The sequence below is a fragment of the Peromyscus californicus genome, unplaced genomic scaffold, assembly GCF_007827085.1.
Source record: "Peromyscus californicus insignis strain IS unplaced genomic scaffold, ASM782708v3 Scaffold_15__1_contigs__length_86483966, whole genome shotgun sequence".
Taxonomy (NCBI): Eukaryota; Metazoa; Chordata; class Mammalia; order Rodentia; family Cricetidae; genus Peromyscus; species Peromyscus californicus.
The window spans coordinates 70,475,231-70,496,630 of NW_026294447.1; the positions used below are offsets into that span (position 1 = coordinate 70,475,231).

The 21,400-nt window shown below is 50.1% G+C and overlaps 1 protein-coding gene across 1 annotated transcript in view; it reads left to right on the plus strand.

The window, feature by feature from the left end:
- Ltbp2 (latent transforming growth factor beta binding protein 2) overlaps nucleotides 1–21,400 on the plus strand; it is an 88,916-nt gene that overhangs the window by 2,587 nt on the left and 64,929 nt on the right. Inside the window, exons 2-3 of the mRNA XM_052739290.1 lie at nucleotides 4,301–4,371; nucleotides 17,149–17,392. Coding sequence (XP_052595250.1) covers nucleotides 4,301–4,371; nucleotides 17,149–17,392 — 315 coding nt within the window. The remainder of the gene's footprint in view (nucleotides 1–4,300; nucleotides 4,372–17,148; nucleotides 17,393–21,400) is intronic.

Genomic DNA, 21,400 nt, shown 5'->3' on the forward strand with positions numbered 1-21,400 from the left:
ACCTGCTATATACACAGATACATACACACCTGTGCTGGTTGACTCCTCACTTTTGTCTCCTGCACATTTGGTAGATAATAAGTTCTTTTGGCATACTATTCATCCCCTGGGGAGGGGCTGAATGACAAAATAATTTCTTAACTTCCTTAATCCGTGTCCATCCTGGCCATTGTGTGGAAGTCAGAGCTAGGGGCCAAGTGCCATCTGCTGGTGGGATGTTTAACTGCACAGCATTGCTAGTTGAAACTTTTTTTTTTTCCTTAATTTTTTAACTTTTGAATTCCTTCAATATGCACTATGCTGGACCCTGGGGGTATAGCAGTGGACAAGACAGATAAGTCCTGTCCTTATGGGAATTTTGATGTAGTGGGTATTTTTTTTAAAAAAAATATATGCCAGGCACTGTGCTAAGTGTCTGAGGTGTAGAGGTGAGCAGTGTAGCTATGTAATAGTCTACAGAGGACTTATTAAGCCATTGTTTCCCAGCTCTCAGTGTCTTTTGAACCAGCCTCATAGCAGAGCATCTTTGTATTTTCTTCGTATTCTCTTATTTTCTCTCTTTCCACCAAGTGGGTCCCAGGGATTGAACTTAGGCTGTAAGGGTTGGTGGCAAGGGCTTTTATCCAATGAGCCACCTTGCCAGCTTTTTTTTCTTCATCAATACATTATTAAAGTAACAGAATTCCATGTCATATATTTTGAAGTAAATTATGAAAATTTAGATGGATACTAAAAGGTATTATAAGTAACAGAGCTCACAAGTTATTTTTCTTTCAGGTTTTCTTTCTAAGTTGAAATTTCTTCTATAAATTTGCCTCCCTCTTTCTGAAGTAAACCACTCTTTGGATTTAAATATTTCCAAGGTGTGTTTTATACTATTACAACAGATGTAAATACCCATAAAATACATAATATTGTACTTTAAAATTTTTGCATATTTTAGACTTAGATATTTGCATATTTTAAACTTAGATATTTGTCTATTTTAAACATAGATATTTGCATATTTTAAACTTGGATATTTGCATAATTTAAACTTGGATATTTGCGTATTTTAAACTTAGACAAATGATAGCATATTGTATCCCCTAACTATGTTCTTCCTTTCTCATTAGGCACTTGAGACTTAGCTATAATAATATACAGCTCAAATGTATTCATTTTAACTGTCGTATATTGTTCCCTTGTCTAAATATACCACAGTTTATTTATCCATCGTCCTGTTTCTGGATGTTTAGATGAATTACATTTTTTTACCATTACAAACAGAGCCTGACTCATTTTTCTGCATAAATAAATCCGTAATTAAAAGGAAACTTTGTATCATTATTGCAAGCTAAAAGTAGTCCTATTTGTCAAAAAGAGAAAAGAAATGCAGGAGAATTTGAAATAAAAAAAAAAGAAGCTTTTCAGTTTTGGTCAGGTACCACCCCTTGTTCTAGAAGCTGAACCTTGGGGCCTGTTCTTTCTGTGGAGAAGTGGACTGGTTGTGTCCAGGGGCAGGATCCAGCATGAGGACGTAGCCTCAGATGGAGACCTGCTCACCTGCCCGAGTAGGTTACAAAAATCATGGAACAGGAAACGACTTCTTCGCCGTGAGTCAGTCTTGCTGAGTCCGCCTGTCATATAAACCTAACATCCCCTTTCCTACCCTTAGCATTGCTCAGCCCATCTCTGAGGGAGCCCTGGATTGGGTGACTAACAGGAGCATTTAATGGACACCATGTATTAGGCACTGGGTCAGCCTACAGAGGCAAGGAGACAAAGGAACGAACCTTTGAGATACCCAAGACAGAAGTGGACCCCAGTGGCAGGAGCCACCACTACCAAATAATGGTGGTGAGTGCAGGGGGAGCCAGACTCTTGTCAGGGGAGCCTTATAGGAGGGAGCTAATGTCAGATCTGGAAGTCTGGCACGCATGAGACAGATGCAGTCACCTCCCAGCTGGTCTGGCTGGGCCTGCGGTATCCTCGGAGATGACCACTGAGTATCTGAATCTCTTTTAGGTAATCCTCCAGCTCCATCCCATCCCTTCTGCTGACAGCCTCTGATTCTGGCCAGTCTCTGCTCTGGCCCTGACATCCCTTAGGACCCCTCTATAGGCAGGCAAGGCAGACCTGACCGCTGACCTCCTAACTCTTAGCTGTAAAGCCATCCTGAGGGCATCTGGGTTGATGCGTGGTTCAGGGCCCTCTTGGGCAGGATTTGTGCTATGACTTCCAAGGCGAGTAGGCTCCTTGGTTTGTGCTGGGTTCCCACAGGCGCTGGTTTTTCAGAAAACTCCCAGAACACGCAGCCTGTTTTCTCTCAAAGACCTTCCAGCCCACAAAGTGGCTTGTCGCTACCACAAGGGGTAGCGGCTTCCAAATGATGGACTGTTTTCCCCTTCTCCCCGGGTATATGCTTGAAAGCCCTGGGCCTGGGTTGTGGGGGGCAGCTCTCTCCTTGGGGTCTGGTGACTCAGGCCTTGATTGGGAGAAGAACTTTATGGAACCAGGATGGTGCCTGAGGAGGTAGCCAGCAAGACAAAGCTCTTGGCCAGCGGGACATTCTGAAAGCTCCCTGGGAGGCCGTGCCCTACAATGTTGGGCCCAAGGGCCAGGAATGGGCCTCAGCCTTTGCAGGCTTTAGGAATTTATTTTGAATTCTTTGTATGACTCCCACAACCGCACAAGCTTTGGGGTCCACTCAAATGTCAAACAATTTCCTAAGCGGCACCAGATGCTCGTCATCTTGGCCCTAAAGATCCCAGGAACGGCCACCCACTCCAGCCTCTGGCCCCCCAACCTCTCCCTCCCACTTAACCCTGTTTCGTTTCTGTTCCTTATGACTGGGCCCAGTGAGTCAGAGCCAGCCTCGCCTGTCTTGTCTTCTCCGGAGTACTCCTTCTTGGGGCGTTTCCCTTGTCTGGTTATCTGGGGTCTGCGGATGGAGAGCTTGGGCTGGAGAACCTTCTGGTGCTGGTGGCACTCTCTAGACTTCTGAGGATGACATTTGAACGAGTGGAGTGAATGTTCCAACTTGAGCAAAAGTTAAGGTCTCATGAAGGTGTCAGAGCCAGGTGCACCGCCCCCCCCCCCGCCCCCCATAAACTACATTCCATTGTCTTTCCCAAATGAAAAGAGTGCTTCCTGGACAGAGGTGGCTTCGTTATGTCCCCTCTTCCTACTGCTGCCGCCCTGGGAGCCTTTCTTGAACAGTGACCCAAGAGCCCTGTTTTTTGAGTCTCACACTTAGCACTCAGTCTGATGACATACGAGCCTGCCCAGGTCTACTCGTCCTGGTTTGAATTCGTGGGATGGTGACTGGCATATATATCCTTAAGACTGTATCTATACAGGACCTCCGTGCTGTCAGCATTTGGAGGCAAGGAGCACAGTGTGTGGCTTTGGTGAGAGGCGTTGTAGACTTGGAGCCTGGTGTAGAGTCCGACCAATTCAGAGATGTTTGTTTGTTTTGGTGTTCTGGATAGAAACCAGGGCCTCCAACATGCTAGGCAGGCTCTCTCTCACTTTGCTACCCAGTCTAGCCTGCCAACCTAGATTTGAATTGGGCTCTGGTACTCGATGGTTATGTGGCTTTGGCAAATGACTGAATCTCTCTGAACTTGCTTACCATCTTGTCCTTGTTGTGTGTGTGTGTGTGTGTGTGTGTGTGTGTGTGTGTGTGTGTGTGTGTGTATGTGTGTGTGTATATGTGTATGTGTGTGTATGTGTGGTGTGTGTGGTGTGTGTGTGTGTGTGTGTGTGTGTGTGTGGTGTGTGTGTGTGTGTGTATATGTGTATGTGTGTGTATATGTGGTGTGTGTGTGTGTGGTGTGTGTGTGTGTGTGGTGTGTGTGTGTGTGGTGTGTGTGTGTGGTATGTGTATGTGTGTGTGTGTGTGTGTGTGTGTGTGTGTGTGTGTGTGTGTGTGTAAACTGTTTGAGATGAGGTCTTGCCCAGTTCTAGGCTGGCCTAGAACTCCCTTCAGTATGCTACCGTGCTCTGCTCTGTACTGGCTTCTGTGTCCTGGGTGCTAGACATCATCACAGTCACTCGGTGAAGCATGCATTATCTCCACTGTGCAGATGGACAGACTGAGGTCTCCCAGAGGTGTACAGGAAACAGCAGGGATAAGATTCAACTTTGGTCTTCATCACACCACAGTCCTCATTCCTGGACCAGGTGGCCTCCAAGTGAGATGGGGACAGTCTTCCTGGCCTCTAAGTATTCCCCCCAATCCCTGCCTAAAGGGGGCTGTATGAGTAGTCCCAGCTCTGAGCATCCTCATATTAACTTTGCTCTGGCGACTCCACAGGAGAAATGTCTGCGGGGGACAGTGCTGCCCAGGATGGACGACCTCAAACAGCACCAACCACTGCATCAAACGTGAGTGCCTCCTGTCCCATCCACCCCTCTTGCTCTTAAAGGGGAGACCTGGATGAGGATGCCAGGACCAGGAGCAGACGGGTCTTCCTTGGCCTCCTCTTGGGGATGCAGCTGGTCTTCGGAGAAGAGGCAGTGTGTCGTGGAAGGGAGACTTAGAGATGCCTCCAAATGGAGACTGTTTCTCAAGGCAGATTCCTGCTTGTGTTTTAAACTTCTTACATTTCCTTCTCCTCCCGGCCCACTGTGTTGGTACCATGTTTGTGGTCTGCAGAATATACCTCTGGGGACACCAGTCTTACGGTGGGCTGTGGGAATCCACCTCTGCACTGGCCCCTGGCCTATCAGGCAAATATGGTACTAGGATGATCAAATAAGCCTCTGAGTTGGTGTCTGGAACAGCCTTCTCTCAGACTACTCTGAAGGCTGCCTAACTGTCTTAAATGTTGGGAAAGAAAGAAATCCTCTTAGCTATGTGCAGACCAAGGATGGAGACAGGAAGAGTCGTGACCTCTAGGCTGAGAGCCATGACCCATGCCTCCATTAATGTCAGAGGCAGAGTCAAGAGCCAATACTTACATGGTATCACCCACTTTTCACTAACTGTGATGAACCTTCCCCCTTGGTGGATGAAAAAATAAGTCAGGCAATGGAGGAAAGTAGAATGGAATCAGACAGCCCGACTCCAGGATGCTACTCACGCCCTGCTACCAGGTACCTGATCCTTTCTTCTGGGCCTCACTCTGCACTGGAACTCTGGGGAGGATAGTGTAATTCCTGGGGCTGCTACTAGCTAAGCATTGGATGTTAGGATAGCCCAACACCTTGCCGGACTCTTCACAGACATCACAGTTAAGCTTCTCCACCTACAAGGAAACTAAGGCTTTGGTTAGGAGATATGCCCGAGGATAGGGTGCTGTACATGCTGGGGCTGTTGATGCTGCAGGACTAGGGACCACACTCTGAGAGTCCCTGGGGACTCTGGAGATGTCTGAAGTTCAAGGTTGGGCAAGGAGATTGGTATGTTCCAGAGAGCTCAGCCTTTGCAGGGAGCCTTTGGCTGGTAGAGAGTTGCTCGGGTTGACTGGAACAGGCAGCCTCACAGGGGGTGGGGCCTCTACCCAGATGCCTGAGGGGTCTGGGCCTGGCCACACTCGGCCCTGCCGGCCTGCAGCCTGTTTCCTAACTCACTTGTGATTTTCCAGTATTCCTCTTTGCCAAACTGTAGTTTTAACACTGGAAACTTGAGGTTGGGTAAGTGCAGAGCGTCTCAGACCAAGCGTGGGTGCACGCTCCTGTCTCAGAAGGTGCTGCTGGAGGATGTGTAGGTACCCACACCCCATTATTTCCCTGTCCAGCATAACAGTTCTGCTGCACCACCCCCAAAACCTGTCCCCTTACCCTCGGACCAGGCTGTGGGCTGTCAGCTCTCTGGAGGATTGGCCTTCCCTACTTGAAGTGGGCTGCCCACTGAAGGGCTGTGTGGTATTTAGCGGGTCCCTATGCTGTTTGCTTGTTGCTATTTTGCTGCTAATGAGCCTAATGAGAACCACGTGAGCAACGGGGTGTTGGCCCTGGATAACTGGGCCCAGGGCTGTGTAGAATGTGGTGCTCTTGGCTCCCTACCCTGACAGCTGGGTCTGCGCTTCTCCAGTGGCTTTTCGTTGCCCTCTCCCCTCTACGCAGCTGCCCCGAGGGATGGGGAGATGCCATGCCAGAGAATGTTCAGGATTCTGTCCTAGCAATTTCACACCTACGGGGTGCCTTCCAGGCAGGTGGGAGATGAGAACAGATAAGGAGGAGTGTGTGACGTACCCCGTTTCAGTCTTGGCCCCCAAACCATGTGGAGACTTAGTTCCTCTTCTGTCTCCTCACATACGAGGACTTGATAACCTACCCATGTGCAGAAGTGCTGGTCCTGGCTCAGTTGCCCCTTATTCCTGGCCTCTCTCTTCTCTCATGGAAGCAAGAAGTCCTCAGTCCGCACACTCTCCCACCTCCCCTACTCTCCTCCCCCAAAGCCATGGGAACCTGGGGAGCTGCCGCCATGTCTCTGGCTGCCACATTGCTGTATCCCCATTTCCTCCCTCTACCTTGGTGGAGTCTGGAATCGGGCCACCGTCTTCTCCCTTGGTCTTGGTATCTGCCTTTTTTCATGGTCTTGCCAGCTCATCTGCATGATTCATGTGTTTATGTATTTGTGGAGGCAGCTGACTGAGGGGAAGGGCGGTAGGAAGTGAGATGGCTGTCCTGTTTATAGCTGCTGCTTTGGGGGAGATTCTTCGGTTTTCTCACCTGAGCTCACCCGTCTCCACACGTCTGGGGGAGGGGCTGTAGGACCTCCCCCAGCCTTCCTATCTTGACTTGAGGACACAGGGTCTGGGGCTCTCTGGGGAGGACAGTCCCCTGCAGTGGCTGAGGAGGGGCCGGTCTCTAGACCCCAACTCTTGCAGTAAGGTTTGAGGTTAAGAGTCTATGCTTTAGATTCTGGTTTCAGATCTAAGGAGATGGATGGTTAAACCCCAGGTTTAGATCCTTGGGCAACTAACTTTTTCTCTTTTTAGTTCAATCTTAGCCATACAGTGTGTGACAGCTTATACAGGCTTGTCTTTGGGATTAACAACAATACAATTCATACCTCTCACAGTGTGCCAGGTTATCGTAAGTCCTTTATATTACTGATTTTACCTATCTGTCTGTCTATCTATCTGTCTGTCTGTCTGTCTGTCTGTCTGCCTGCCTATCTATCTGTCTGTCTGTCTGTCTGTCTGTCTGCCTGCCTATCTATCTATCTATCTATCTATCTATCTATCTATCTATCTATCTGTTTATTTATTTTGGTTTTTCGAGACAGAGTTTCTCTGTGTAGCCTTAGCTGTCCTGGAACTCACTCTTCAGACCAGGCTGGCCTCAAACTCACAGAAATTCATATATTACTGAATTTTAATACAGTGACTCTTGAGGCTAGAGTTGATCCCCCCACCCTCCACCATTTGCAGATGAATCTGGATAGTTGTCCAAGCCAGGGAGTGGGGGGTTCAGCAGTCTGTGCATGAATCCAGTCTCCGACTCCCAAGGGCCAGCCCTTACCCCCCATTCTCTCTGCTAAATGAGCAACTCTACAGACAGCCTGGCACACGGTTAGGCACATGGTGTTTGGAGTTCAGTCACCAGAGCCTGTGCTGGAGACCCACTTGGTGGGTGTGTGGCCATGGACAAGCTGCTGGAGCTTTCTGTGTCTGGGTGTCCTCTTCTGTGCCCTGTGACTAATAATAATTGCTTCCTTCCAGAGTTACAAGGAACAGATGAGGCGACTTAGGTCAAACGTTTCATTTATACAGAGCCTGCATTGTTGGCTTTGATTTCTAAGGTCGGGGGTTATCTCACTGCCCCCAGCATGCAGCACCTCTGTGTGGCATAGTGCCTTTCCTGGGCCACAAACTCCTGTCAGCTTTCCCAGAAACCCTCCCTGCTGCTCAGGGGACCTGGTGATGGAGTCCTGGGTGTGCATTTTGCTCCTGACTTCTTGGTCCGGAGCCTCTGCCTTGTGTGGTAGGCGTTGGGACAATATTCCTTCTGGTTCTTGTCTCAGTCCCACAAGGACCCTGTTTCTCTTTTCCTGGGCCCCCCTTGGCTTCTTCGGGGTGCTTGCCTGACTCCACCCATAGCATACCTGTGGAAGACTCACATGTGAGAAGGACAGTTATGCAGAAGTTGTTAGGGGATGGTGGGGAGGAAGCTGGGGGGAGGCAAAAGGAATCACGTGAGCTCAACAGAGACCCAGCTAATAAGAAATGCACAGCCCCCAGACGACATTGTATAGGGTACTGTAGCTCTTCCTGGTGGGTATGTGTTTCCCCATGAGGCTTTTTGCATCATGAGACGTCCTGAGGCAGGAGCTTCCTGAAGTCAGGTGCTGGTCCCCTCTACACACACTAGTGTGTCCTCGGCAGGCATGCCCCTGACTATGGCTTCTATCCCTGCTACTGAACAACAGTTTCCCAGGACATTCGCAGCCCTCTTTTTCCGGCTGCACTGCCCCTGGAGTGGCCTGCTTTCTCATAGATGTAGACACTGTCTTGGGGCCACTAGCCCGTGTTTATAGACACCCACCCCCCGCGCCAGACTTCTCCCTTGACCTCAGGCTCCTGAGTTCTGCTGCCTGCTCAGGATCTGTTACGATGGCCTGCCTCCCTGACTGTCCTGACCCCCAGCTTGTGCAAAATGAGCACAATGCTTTCTCTCCCCCTCTGAGGTAGTTTTTCTCCCTAGTGTGAAATGGCATCCCCGGATAGCTAGGGCCACATGGGACACCTCCTTCTTCCTCATGCTTTGTCATCGTTTCCTTGCCAAGCCCTGCTTGTTTTCTCTTCCCAAGTCCCATGAGGGCTGTCTGTGCCTCGCTTTCTTCCTGCGATGCCTCTCTGGTCTCGGGCTTCCGTGGCGATCTACTCCGGATATCTGCAGGGGTCTACGGGCTGTTCTTTCTGTTACCCCTTAATGCACCAGCTTGCCTTCTGCTGTGGGGGTCCCCAAACCAGTGTCCCTTCCAGCCTGGCTCTTAGCCTTTACCCTGACTCACATAATCTAGCCCTGGCTGCTGGGAATGCGCCTCCTCTAGTCTACGGTCAATGCTGCTCCCCCCCGGCTCTGCCTCCACTCGCTGCCTGTGTGCCTGGCCTCCTATCTTGTTATCTTTCCAGTCTCCGCATCATGCTCCCCTCCCTCAGAGAGGCGGCCTCCAACCACTCTGCTTATACTTGCTCCTCAGTCTTGTTTTCTCTGGATCTTTGGCCCCCTAACTGTTGCCATCCATATCTTCACATCCCGACTTCCGGCCTTCTGTTCCATTGTTGTTTGTTTTCTGATACCCTTCTGGTTAATTTGGAAGTTCCATGAAGGAATGGACAGAGTTTATCTTCTGTACCATTCTAGGCAGCAATTAAATAGTAGATGCACAGCCATGTTCTAGATAAGGACACAGTCTGCCAGTGGTAATGGCGCCTGCATCCCACATGGTTAGGATTCAAACAGTCTATGATGGCAAGGTAACACTTTCCTCTATGCTCTGCCGTGAGCTGGGGGTACCAGGGGCAGATGGCTACATGTCAACCATAGAACTGTCTTTTACACCCTTGCTGCTGCTTAGTCCAGGGAGAGGCTCGTCACAGGCTCATCCCTGATGGTGCTTGTCCTGTTCCTCATCTCCGGGGGCCCCTGCTGGGACCGAAACCACCAAAGCTTCTCACAGCTAAATCAAGGTTGCAGGATGGATATACCCTGAAATCTCCTTCCGTGTGCCTGCTGTGGCTGGTGGGAACTGGGGTTGCTTTCTGCCCCAGTCCCTGGCCCTCAGCCTCCAAGTGGCCCAGCATCTCAGCATTTGTTAAAGCAATTAACAGGGCAGTCCAGGCCTAGAGGCTGGGGCCAAAGTCTGACTCACACCTTCCCTTCCCTCCCCTCCGGCCGCCAAACAGTAGAGGCCCACTTGGCCTGCCAGACAGCGTCTGCAGAGAGTGTGCAAGGGGCCAAAAATGGCATCTTTCTCTCATTAGAGGCTTTTATGTGAATACAACTGCTATTTTGGAGCCCGGCGCTTGGCGGGCCGCTGAGCCCCGGTACTGTTTGCAGAAGTCCCGAGAGCAGTGGCCCAGCACAGCTGTGGTGGGAGCGGAGCGAAGCCATGAGTCCTGGGGCCCTGACTTCTCCATAGCCTGGAGGCCTAGGCCCAAGGGTCTGACAGGTAATGCCCTCCTCATGGGCTTCCAGTGGAAAGGAGGAGACCACAGAGGGTTCTGGGGGATGTGAGCCGGAGAGATTCTTAGGGTCTTTTGCTCTAGGGCCAAAGAGCTGTGTCCCATCCCGTCCCCCGTCCCGTCCCGTGCCCCCCCCCCCCACCCCCCCCCCCCCCCCCCCGCCAAACACATTCTAAAGGTGAGGTGCCCAGGGAGAGCCTGGGGCAAGTGTTGTGGATGGTTGGAAACTGTCAGATCTGTAAAGGCTTTGGCATGAGAGAGAGAGAGATCCCTAGCACAGGAGACAGGTTGTTTGGTCCCTGGAGGCAGAATATAGAAGAAGCAGAGCTGGGGTGGGGGGAGGGTGTCTTAAAGCCAGGGTCTCAGCTCACAGGTCATAGAGAGACAGGAAGGACGGTGTCTCTGAGACCCAGAAGAAAGAAGTGATGACAAATCTTATCTGGAGAGACAGAAGGGGCCGTCTGTCTGTCCTGATGTATTTCTTTCTGCACATTAGCCTAGGCCTGGCTGAGGGGAATGGGGCGTGGCTAAGACGTTCAAAAGCCATCTTACCCCCACTCATGGCTGCCTTTTAGCTTGGTGTGTGAACTACTAGAATGTTCGGTATGATGGAAATGGTCTATATTTTCCGGTCCAACATGGTCACCACAAGCCACATGTGACTAGTAAACACTTGAGCTGTGGCTGATGAGAAGGAGGAACTGTGTTTTAAAATTGTATGACATCTCAATCCAACCCATTTGCACTTCAATAACCACATACAACTTGCGGCTACAGTGCTGAATCGTGCTGGATGGGCAGTTTCAGAGGTGTCCTCTGCCAGGATCTGCAGAGAGGGGAATCAGCAGCCTCTTTCCTGAACAAGACAGAGTGTGGGGTGAAGCATCTCAGAGAGTCAAGAAGTAGCAAGGTCACACCGTCAGGGGTGGCTGAGCTGGCTCAGACCATATCCTTCTGACCCCTCACCTCCTGACCTCCCTGCTAACAAGAGGCTGATCATCATGGATCTGAACAGGGAGGGTAGCATCCGTTTACACAGTGGGCGCTGTTTCTAGAACCTTCCCCCAGGTCTGAGTTTGGTCTCCTCCCAAAAGTATGTGTTCTGTGTGGAAAGTCGGAGAATACCTTTGCTCAACTTTTGGAGCTGAGTGGAGGTAGTGGGGGCCCAGCCAAAAAGGTGAGGGTGTCTGGGAACAGTGCTTCCGCCCATTTCCTGCTTTCATAGCAATTTCGGGAGTTTGCCTTTCTTCCCCTCCTTTGGCATATCCTGCTAACTCTGTGGAGCCAAACTCTCCACGTCTCTAATGTTGGGTGAAGAAGAGAGTGCCAGGGGAGGGTAGAAAAGCCAGGGTTCCAGAAGAGTCCACATTACGAATGGCTACACAAGGTGCTGTCCTCCGATAAGGAGAGGCTTGATGTGCACCTTCTAGTGAATCAGCCTGCAGAGGGCTGGCGAGACACCACAGCCAGTGCTGAGAATTCTCCACCAGTAACCAACCAAAGACCCGTCAGAACCTTAGAACGCCCACGGAGTTAATTTCTTCAATGCAAAGTGTAATCTCTCCTCAATAAGAAAAATAGGGTGTTTGAGGTGGGTATAAAAGTCCACCGCCAGATGATGGTGGCGCATGCCTTTAATCCCAGCACTCGAAAGGCAGAGGTAGACAGATCTCTGAGTTCGAGGTCTACAGAGTGAGTTCCAGGACAGCCAGAGCTGTTACACAGAGAAACCCTGTCTGAGGGGGAAGAACAAAAGTTCACCAAGGTTGGAATTTTCTCTCTTCAGATGTCACAGCCCTGCCTGGAGCTGCCTCTCCTCAGGTGCATTATTCTGCTGCTTGTAGAAAGCCCCTGACACCAGCAATTCTGAGATGGCCAGTTTGCTTCTGATCTGTTTTGAGATCTGGGCTTATTTGTTTCCATAAGTCTCCTTCAAGCACAGTCGTTCTTGACCCCCAGCTCTCACAGTGTCACCGATTTTATGCATCAGTACAATATCAAAAAACACCTGAGAGATGGCTCCCAGGCTGGTCACTTGCCACCCAAGCCTAATGACCTCTTGATCCCCAGAACCCAAGAAAACGTAGAAGCAACTCTGCAAAGTTGCCCTTTGACCTCTATGCTTGCATCCCGTCCATACTGTAGACACACACACTGAACATAAATAAAAATAAAAACTGCCGGAATTTTCCTTTTCTTAGACAGCCGATGGGAGCCACCCATGTGAGCCATTTAGCGGTGCCTTTGTAGGGAAGAAAAGAGTTCATGATCCAGTCTCATAATACATGTGATTGGCTCAGAGCAAATTAGACACTGTAGTGTGTCACGTGACGAATGGAAACCACACAAGACAGGCTGCTAGGAAGCTGGTAAGAGCTGGTTCAAAACCTCAGACCCTCCTGATACGGACAGTCTGCCTCAGCAAACTGGGCAAGGTCACCTTCCCAGGAGGGTGTTTATCTATCAACACAGCTGGAAGTCTCAAGACTTTTATTTATGGTGAGATAATAGACAGAGAAAATGATATATCCAGTTTCCCTCCTGACCACTCATTCCCTGTGAGCCGTCCATCGGACCAACCGAAGTCCTCCACAGAATGGGATTCCTGGTTGAGAAAAGACCTTCCAGAAATGTCAGGACCCCCACCAGATGGGGTTTCCTCTGTGTGTAGCTGCTCTCACCGATCTCCAGACCCTCAGTACTGGTCAAGAGAGTGTTCACAGAAGTTGGCAGCCTTGTGGAAGAAGGCAGAACCAGAAACGAGCAGTGGGAAAAGGCACAGGGGCTTGGCTTGCAGGGCTGGGAGTCTCAGATTTCCAGAGAGTGAAAGACGTTATTGTTAACATCAAGGATGGGTCATCCTTGAGGCTTAGGAGGGGAGGGAGAGAATCAAGGCCATCTTACATCAAAAACCACCTTTCGGGGGGGGGGGCTGGAGAGATGGCTTGGCGGTTAAGAGCACTGACTGCTCTTCCAGAGAACCTGGGTTCAATTCCCAACACCCACATTGTGGCTCACAGCTGTCTATCATTCCAGTTCCAGGGGAATCTGACAACCTCACCTAGACATACATGAAGGCAAAACACCAATGCACATAAAATTAAAAAAAAAGAACAAAAAATTAAAAACAAACAAACAAACAAATACAGCCCACCTTTGACGCAAGTATCATTTGCTCAAAGGTGGGAGCTTTATGACCCTCCTTTCATGCATGCTAGGTTTGGGGTCTCTGCTGGAGGAGAGGTGTGGGCCCACATGGCTTCTCCATTCCTAAAAGAAAACCAGGTTCAAGATGTGCCCAGGGCATATCTGCCTTCCTCAGCGTTTGCCTGCTAAGCTGTCCTCAGCATATAGGGGCCTGGGCAGGTGGGCAGGTGGTAGCTAGTTATATTTGGAGAGGTGGAATGATGTCTTAGGCGTTGGCTAAGATCTTGGGGTGGCAGTTTGTGTTTGGGGAAGGATTTGACTTACAATTCTCTGGAATTACCTGCTTACATGGGGACCAGGGACCTGTTAGAAAGGGCACCGAGGAACCAAAGAAGATACCTTGGATCCAGTTCATGGTTAGAGTCCTTCAGCTGTCTTCCTGTTACTCCCCTAACTACCTATCGATTGGGTACCTGGCCCTTGAATACCTTGATGGGCAGGCTTTCCAATCATCTCATCCTTTGAATGGTTGGTCAGCATCACTTACTCTAGGAAACCTTCCCTAACCATCACTCAAACCAGCCCGAGTTAGAGGCTCTGGCCAACATAACACTTGCCCCCTGGACCTGTGTGTCCTTTCTGTATAAGTATAGCTGACCTTGTGAGTACATTGAAAAGAATACTTACCAATGCAGATGCATGAGCTGGCACACATCTTCCCTCAAAATTTGAAATTTATCACGTGGCTTTCTTTAGAAGGGCAAATGGGCCTGGAGCCTCCATTACCTACCAGGGCCAACCTGGGATGTGCATCTTCCCCAGGGCTGGGCTTCCTTCCAATGACCCCCTTGGTGCATAATTTGAAGCCAATGCATCCTTTTTGTCTCATCATGTTCCAAGCCAGGGCTCAGAGGTTGTAGGAAAAAGAGCCACACAGGTCCTACTGGGAGTTGGTGGGTGAGAGTAAGGATGGGCTGTTTAGTCAAAGATTGAACGCTGCCTTCATTATCTAGCTCGGTGACCTTAGGCAAGTCTCTGAACCTCCATGACTTTCATAGCCATTATGGGTAAAATAGAAATTGTAATCATACCTGCTGCAAAGGATTGTGGAGAGGATTAAATGAGATTCTGTATTGTCAGCACCCACTGGAGAGTAACTGCCAGAGTGAAGAAGATGGTTGTGCTATTGTATGCTAGGAGCTAAAGATCACTGCCTTCCTAAGGGTTAACTGTTTAGATGGGGATACTGAGACACCACACATGAAACCGAGAAACCCATCCGCGGATGAGCTCAGTCAGTGGCATGCTCAGGAAGTGCTTTTGCTTTTTGTTCAAAAGAGCAGGGAGGCAGCCACTGAAAGATGGGTCATCGGGGATGGGGAGGTGACTTTGAGGGAATGGTAGCTCTTAGGCAAGTGGCCAGGTAGGAAGCCAGAAAGCAAGTTCAACCACAGTGGGTTGACTTCAAGTGTTGTTCGAGAGGCCAGAGTTAGGAGGTCCTCAGTTGGGGTAAAGAAGCTGAAGGTTCCCAAAGGGAGATGGCATGGACGAGAATTTTGGAGAGTATATTAGCCAGGGTTCTCTGGGAGAACAGAACCAATAGAATGAACATATATTAAAAGGCTTTATTAAATTAGCTTGCATGATACTGTTGGGGTGGTCTAACAACAGCTATCTTCACACTGAAGAGATTGACAGCCCAGTAGCAGCTCAATCCACGAGGCTGGGTGCCTCAGTGGTCCCCATCCAGCAGTGAAGGTCTGGAGGGTTCCTGGAGAACCACAGGTCTTCAGTCCACACTGGGTTCTGATTCCTGTGAAGAATTGGGAGCAGCAGCAGAGTAGATGAGCTCAAGACACAGCAGGGTCGATGAACCTGCCAGCAAGACAACAGAAGGCAAGCAGGCAAAGAATAAAGCTTTCCCTTGGCCTCCTTATATCCGGCTGCCGCTGGAAGACGCCATCCACATTTCAGGTCTTCTCACTTCAACTTAACTGGATCAAGAAAATGTCTTACAAATGTGCTCAGTAGTTTATCTCCCTCTAACCCAGGAGGAGACTTACCTAGATGGTAGCAGTGGACCTCCTTATATTTGGCCAGATCCAGTCACGCTAACAACCAAAATATACCATCACAGAGTTTCATCTAAACTGGCCTGTGGTTGGAATATGGAATTCCTTTCAGAGGGATTTCCCATGAACCCTTCCCCGAGGCATGTGGTCTGAGTAGCCATGCGTCTGGTGGTTTCTAAAATGTACTTAGAATGACTGAGGCAACAAGGTCTCTGTTTCCTCCCCAACCTTGAATGACCTTGCCTACTCCCTTCATCCCCACCAGCCTGTAACCTCCATGGACCCCTTGCACCTCCCCCAGCATGCCACATTCCTTCTAGCCTCCAGGACTATGTGCTTGCCTCTGGAAGTCTGCTCAGATCTTTCCAGTTCACTCCCACTGCTACTCCTCCCTCTTCAGTGAAGTGTTGGGCTACTTCATCTGAATGGCCTGGAACACCGCATCACCCTTCTGTCCGCCTGACGCTACGTCATACTGTTGTTCTCTTGCTTCTGGCTTCTCCCTCACTGGAGTGCAAACACCGTGTGAAAGATGATTTAGTCTTCATGGTGGAGCCCTCAGTAGGGTTCCGCAACTACTTCCTGAGTGAGTGAAAGGCAGGTAGATGAGACCTTGTTTTAGAATGCCCGGAATGACCTAGATCACGGGCTCACACCTGTTTTCCACGGAGGTCCTGGAGAAAGTGGCTTGGCTTTGTACCCCAATGGGGACCTCAGCAGGGGATTCTGGGTGGCTGCAGATCATTGGGTTTGTCTTTGGCCTTTGTAAGGTGGGAAAGGCCAGTGAAGAGAGAAGTCATGCCCTAAAGGGTTAGCAGCTGCTCATAATGAAGGCTTAGAGCAGGGGTTCTCAACCTTCCTAACATTTTAACCCTTTATGTTGTAGTGACACCCAACCATAAACCATAAAATTATTTTCTTTGCTACTTCATAACTATAATTTTGCTACTGTTATGAATCATAATGTAAATATCTGACATGCAGGATGGTCTTAGGTGACCCCTGTGAAAGGGTCGTTTGACCCCCAGGTTGAGAACCAGCTTACAAGAAAACACCTAGTTTCAGCCTCCACCCTGTCTCTAGGCTGGATTAGGACCCACTGGGCAGAATCATCCCAATGCCCAAGCCAGAATTCTGTCTTCCTGAGTTGGAGATAAAGAGCGGGGTTATCAGAGGATACAGACAGATTGGGGGTGATATCTTAGAGGCCCTTAGATTCCCCTACCCTCCTCAGCCCACCCTGGTGATTCTCCAGAAAATAGGCTCAGTGAGGTCTAGGTTGTATAGCTCGTAACAAACAGGCAAACAACAAACATTTGGCTTTTAGACTAGTGCCAAACCTTTCCTATAAAGACATTCATTCATTCACTCATTCATTCAATATTTCTTGATAATTTACTCAGTAACAATCTTTATTTTTAAGTTCTGAAGCTATTAGAAGACAAGAAAAAAAGTCTGTACTTGGTGTTTCTGTAGCCCAATAGGAGTGGGCATCTAAGCATAAAGAGGATGCCAGGTGGTCCTTTTCCCTTCAGGGTCCCTTCTGGTGGTGTGCTGAGAGCCCACTCCACAAATAACTCTTGTCCAAAACTCAAAGCCATACTCAGCCTGGAGACCTGTGGGTAGCAGGGAGAGAAATGGTCCCAGAAGCCTTCTAAGGCTAGGTGTTGGGCTTTCCATGTCCGTGAGAGGCCGGGCCAGGTCCTCTCCCTGGGGCAGAAGCCCCTAGGATGTAAGACTGGTGGGTGGCGCACGGCCTTATGGTCCCTGGCCCTGCTGTCATCGCTCTCTTCCTGTCTCCTCAGCTGTGTGCCAGCCTCCCTGTCAGAACCGGGGCTCCTGCAGCAGGCCCCAGCTCTGTGTCTGCCGGTCTGGCTTCCGCGGGGCACGCTGTGAAGAAGTCATCCCTGAGGAGGAATTTGACCCCCAGAATGCCAGGCCTGTGCCGAGACGCTCAGTGGCGGGGGCACCCAGCCCTCACAGGAACAGCGAAGCCAGAGGAAGTCTTGTGACCAGAATACAGCTGCCGGCACCACCACCACCAGCCAGGTAAGTCTCCTTCTGGGGGCGGGTGGGGGTGGGGGGCTGTGGGACAGTCACTCATCAGTAAGGAGGCAACAAACCTAACAATTATGTCACGGATTTGTCAGGATTAAATGAGTGACTATATGTGCTCGGAATAGCACTGAGCTCGTGTATCAGCTCTTTACAAATCCCCCCTTTATCCTTACCCCATCCCCTCCTCCATCCCCTCTCACTCCCCCCCCCCCCTCAACTCCGGTGTTCTCTATGGTGTTGATATGTTCCTTCACTAGAATAAAGAAACCCCATTCTGTTCACTCACCTCCAAACTTCTCCTCTTAGAGGGAGGAGGAGGCGCATGTGGGGAAAGTGAATAGGCTAAAATCAGCAAGGGGAGTCGACGGGCAACGATCCCTGCCCTGCTTGCCCTTTCCCCCACCCCAAATCTGGCTAGACCTTTTTCTCGCTTAGGACAGGAAATCTGAACTTTGTAAACTGGTCCCTTTCTAGGAGGCTGTTTGCGTTGAGCCGTCTAGGTTGGTTTTTCCGTTCGCATCTACTTAGGGAGTTCTTTCGGAAATGTTGCAGCCCAGCTTGTCTTGCTGAACTAAGGGGAAAACAGATTTGCCCTCTCGGAGCCAAGAGAACCAGGAGGAGGGGAAGGCTGACCGCTGAGGTCAGGTCCTTAGTCGGAAAGGTCCAGAGAGACCCGCTGAGTAGCAGGAAGAGGAGGAAGGAGAGGCGGGAGCTACCCCGCAACTGAAAGCAGGAGCCCCAGGCAGGCTACTCTGAGGTAGCAAGGCATGCTTAGGAGAGTTGGGGGGCTGAGCACCCAGATATGTGCTTTCCAAGGGCAGCCAGAAACAGGGAGAAAGGATAGGTGAGCTCAAGTTGAGGCTTAGGGAGCTCCAGATCAAAACCCAGTAGTCATCTACAGCCAAGGCCTGCAGATGTTAGGGCAAAGCCAAGGGTCTGGGTGCACAATACAGAGGGCCTGGGATTGGCTGTGAGCTGGTGGGCGGGGCCTGGCCCTTGCACTGGTTGTTATAGGTTGTGAGCCCCAGGCAGATAGGCCTACGTGAGGGCACATGCCAGATGCCAGCTTGTGGACCATGCTTCCCTCTATATCACTTTCACACTTCCTCCAGATAGGCCGTTCATTGTTCCTTAAAGTGGGACCACTCGGAGAGCAAGGCTACTTGTTCCTGCTTGTGCATGAATGCGTTGCCCCTGACATCTAACACCATGCCTGACACAGTATAGGTGCTCAGTGGATTTGTAAATGAATGGTGCAAGGTGAGAAGTCTAGGTTATGTGTATTTTGTATCCTAGGGATATTGTCCTTGGTGTAGGAACCATCAGAAGCTAAAGGCTGAGTGAAGTCTTTGGCCCACCGTGGGGCCATCCTCAACTTCCACAGACTTTCAGGCCAGACGATACTGTGGTGTCCTTAACGCACTGCGTCCTCTAGGCCAGTCCCATCCCCTTCTGCCCTGAGGCTTCCATGCATGAAATCTGGGCATGTCTCAGCACCCCACTGCCGGCTGCTGTCCACCCAGCTGTGTTTTGCTTTGAGAGGCCAAATCCCGCATGCCTGGTAGTGCTAAACATTTCCTGTGAACCGGGCCAGGTTTCTCAAGCAGCTGCTGGCCTCTGTCCTGATAGCAGTTTGGACAGGCTCTGCCTGTCCAGACAAAGGAGTGACATGACCCAGAGGACATTCTAGGAGTAGGAGGGAGGGTGAGATGTCTGGGGAGGGACAACCCTTCAGGAACTGTGACGGCCAAAGCCCTTTCAGAAGAGCATTAGGCAGAGGCTAGGACATGTGCACCATTTAGATGCACACTTAAAGGTAGATGAGAGGGAGGGTCCTGGAAAGTCACAGCAGCAGGCAGGATGTCCATGGAGACCAATGTGCCTTGCTGTCCCTGGCTGGGCAGGGGGCCTGCCCACCTGCGTACCAACTGAGCAAGGGCTTCAGGAGATGGGGCTGGTTACAGGAGACACGTGGGCTATGGGAAACTGCTTTAGACAAGGATCTAACCTCAAAGCTGACCTCTGGGAACCTGTCAATACACGGCTTTTGATTCCACAGTCTGCAGCAAGCGTCTCTTACGTGGTCTCAGGTGATGTTAGCTGATGTGCTGGTCTATAGACCACATTTCAGTATCCTGGATGCTAGTGCCTGGATTTGGGATTCAGATAAGCCTTGACTCTTGTTCTGAGTTTACACTCACCATCTGTGTGACACTAGGTACACATCCTAATCTCTCGGAATCAATAGTCTCTGTCTGATAGGATCGCCAGGAGGATGAAACGAGACCAGCTGAGTAGGGAGCTTTGTGTGGTATCTGACTTCAGTGTTTAGTGTGGTAGCCATAAGCCACAAGGACTTGAGTAGAGAAGAGAAAAACGTTGGGAGAGAGAGAGAGACAGAGACAGAGAGACAGAGAGAGACACACACACACACGAGAGAAGATAAGTCAGTGGAAAGGGTTTATTTTCCCAGGTACAATGACTTACTGCTCTGGAAAAGATACCTCTCTCTCTCTCTCTCTCTCTCTCTCTCTCTCTCTCTCTCTCTCTCTCTCTCATTTCAGCTGAGAACTTCCTTGCTGTTAGCAGAGGCAGTTGTCCAAGTGTAGAAAGGCCAGCTGAAGGTTTACAGGGGGTCCTTTGACCCTCCACCCCCTCCCTAGTGACCCGGTGGTTGGAAACACTGCTCTAGTCCGGCACAGTTGTACAGCCTGTGGCCCAATGCAACTGATGTGTGATTCTAGTTTTGGTTTCTTCCCAGGAGAGGTGAGAAGGGAAGCCGCTGTCTCCCATTTCCCCTGAAAAGCATGCTGCTTCAAGCTAGTCTTCTTCAGCTGGACTTGACCCCCGAGTTTCTCTCTAGACTCCCTGAATGGTGGAAGGATTTCTGGGCCTCTGTCATGTTAGCATCTAACCAGCAAACAGAGATATCTGAGACTTACAGAGTCCAGCCCTGGGCAGGGCAGAACTGGCCTTGGGGTGCACTTGTGTAAAATATAAAAAGACTGGGCTTGTCGGGTGGTGCACGCCTTTAATCCCAGCACTCCGGAGGCAGAGGCAGGTGGATCTCTGTGAGTTCCAGGCCAACTTGGTTTATATAGAGAGTTCCAGATCAGCCAGAACTACAAAGTGAAACCCAGATGTACTCCAGGTCAGGTAATCCAGCTTTGACTGGGTTGGGGTTCAGGGAACAGTTTTGAGAACGATGGAAGGGATCTCCTCCTGCTATACTTGACCCAGAGCAGACATGTCTAGGTTGCTGAGGCAAGCCTCAGCTTGCTCAGAAGAGCAACGACCAGGAGTCTCCCAGAATCCATCTGCTACCCTCAGGGAGCAGACAGTCAAATTATACTTCCCATAATCCTCTCTTCCTTTTCCCACCTGTAAGTCCAAATGAGGACATCTAGTCCAAGGAGACTCCCAAATCCCTGATGCAATCTGGGTATTTCTCCTTTCTAAGACCTCTCAGAGCTGAGGACTAGCAGGTCTCCGGCATAGCTTTGGTTTTAACTCTCCATCACTATAGCAAAATACCCGAGGTGGTTAACTTATAAGAAGAAATGGTTTATTTTTGACTCATAGTTTTGTAAATTCTGGTCCAACATGGAGCAGATCCACTGCTTCAGACCTCTGGCTGCCAAGCCAGAGGGAGTGTGGTGAAGCATGGTCATTTCATGGCTAGGAAGCAGAAGATGAAGAGGAAGATCCCCCTTGATGCTGTATCTCTTCCCACCCGTGACTGAAGGGCCTCCCATTAGTCCCTCACCCCCTACCCTTTCCAAAAAATCCTACCAACTTCAAATAGCACCACCCTGAGATCAAGCCTCTAACACACAGATTATAGAGGGACAGTCTAATCACAAACTACTGCAAGGATTCTTCAAGGCCCAGTCCCAGCCCTTTACAAATGCTGAGAGTCAAACTATTGGCCTCCTACTGGCCTACAGCCTGCAGGTCAGTGGTGAAGGCTACAGATCACCACCACCACCACCACCACAC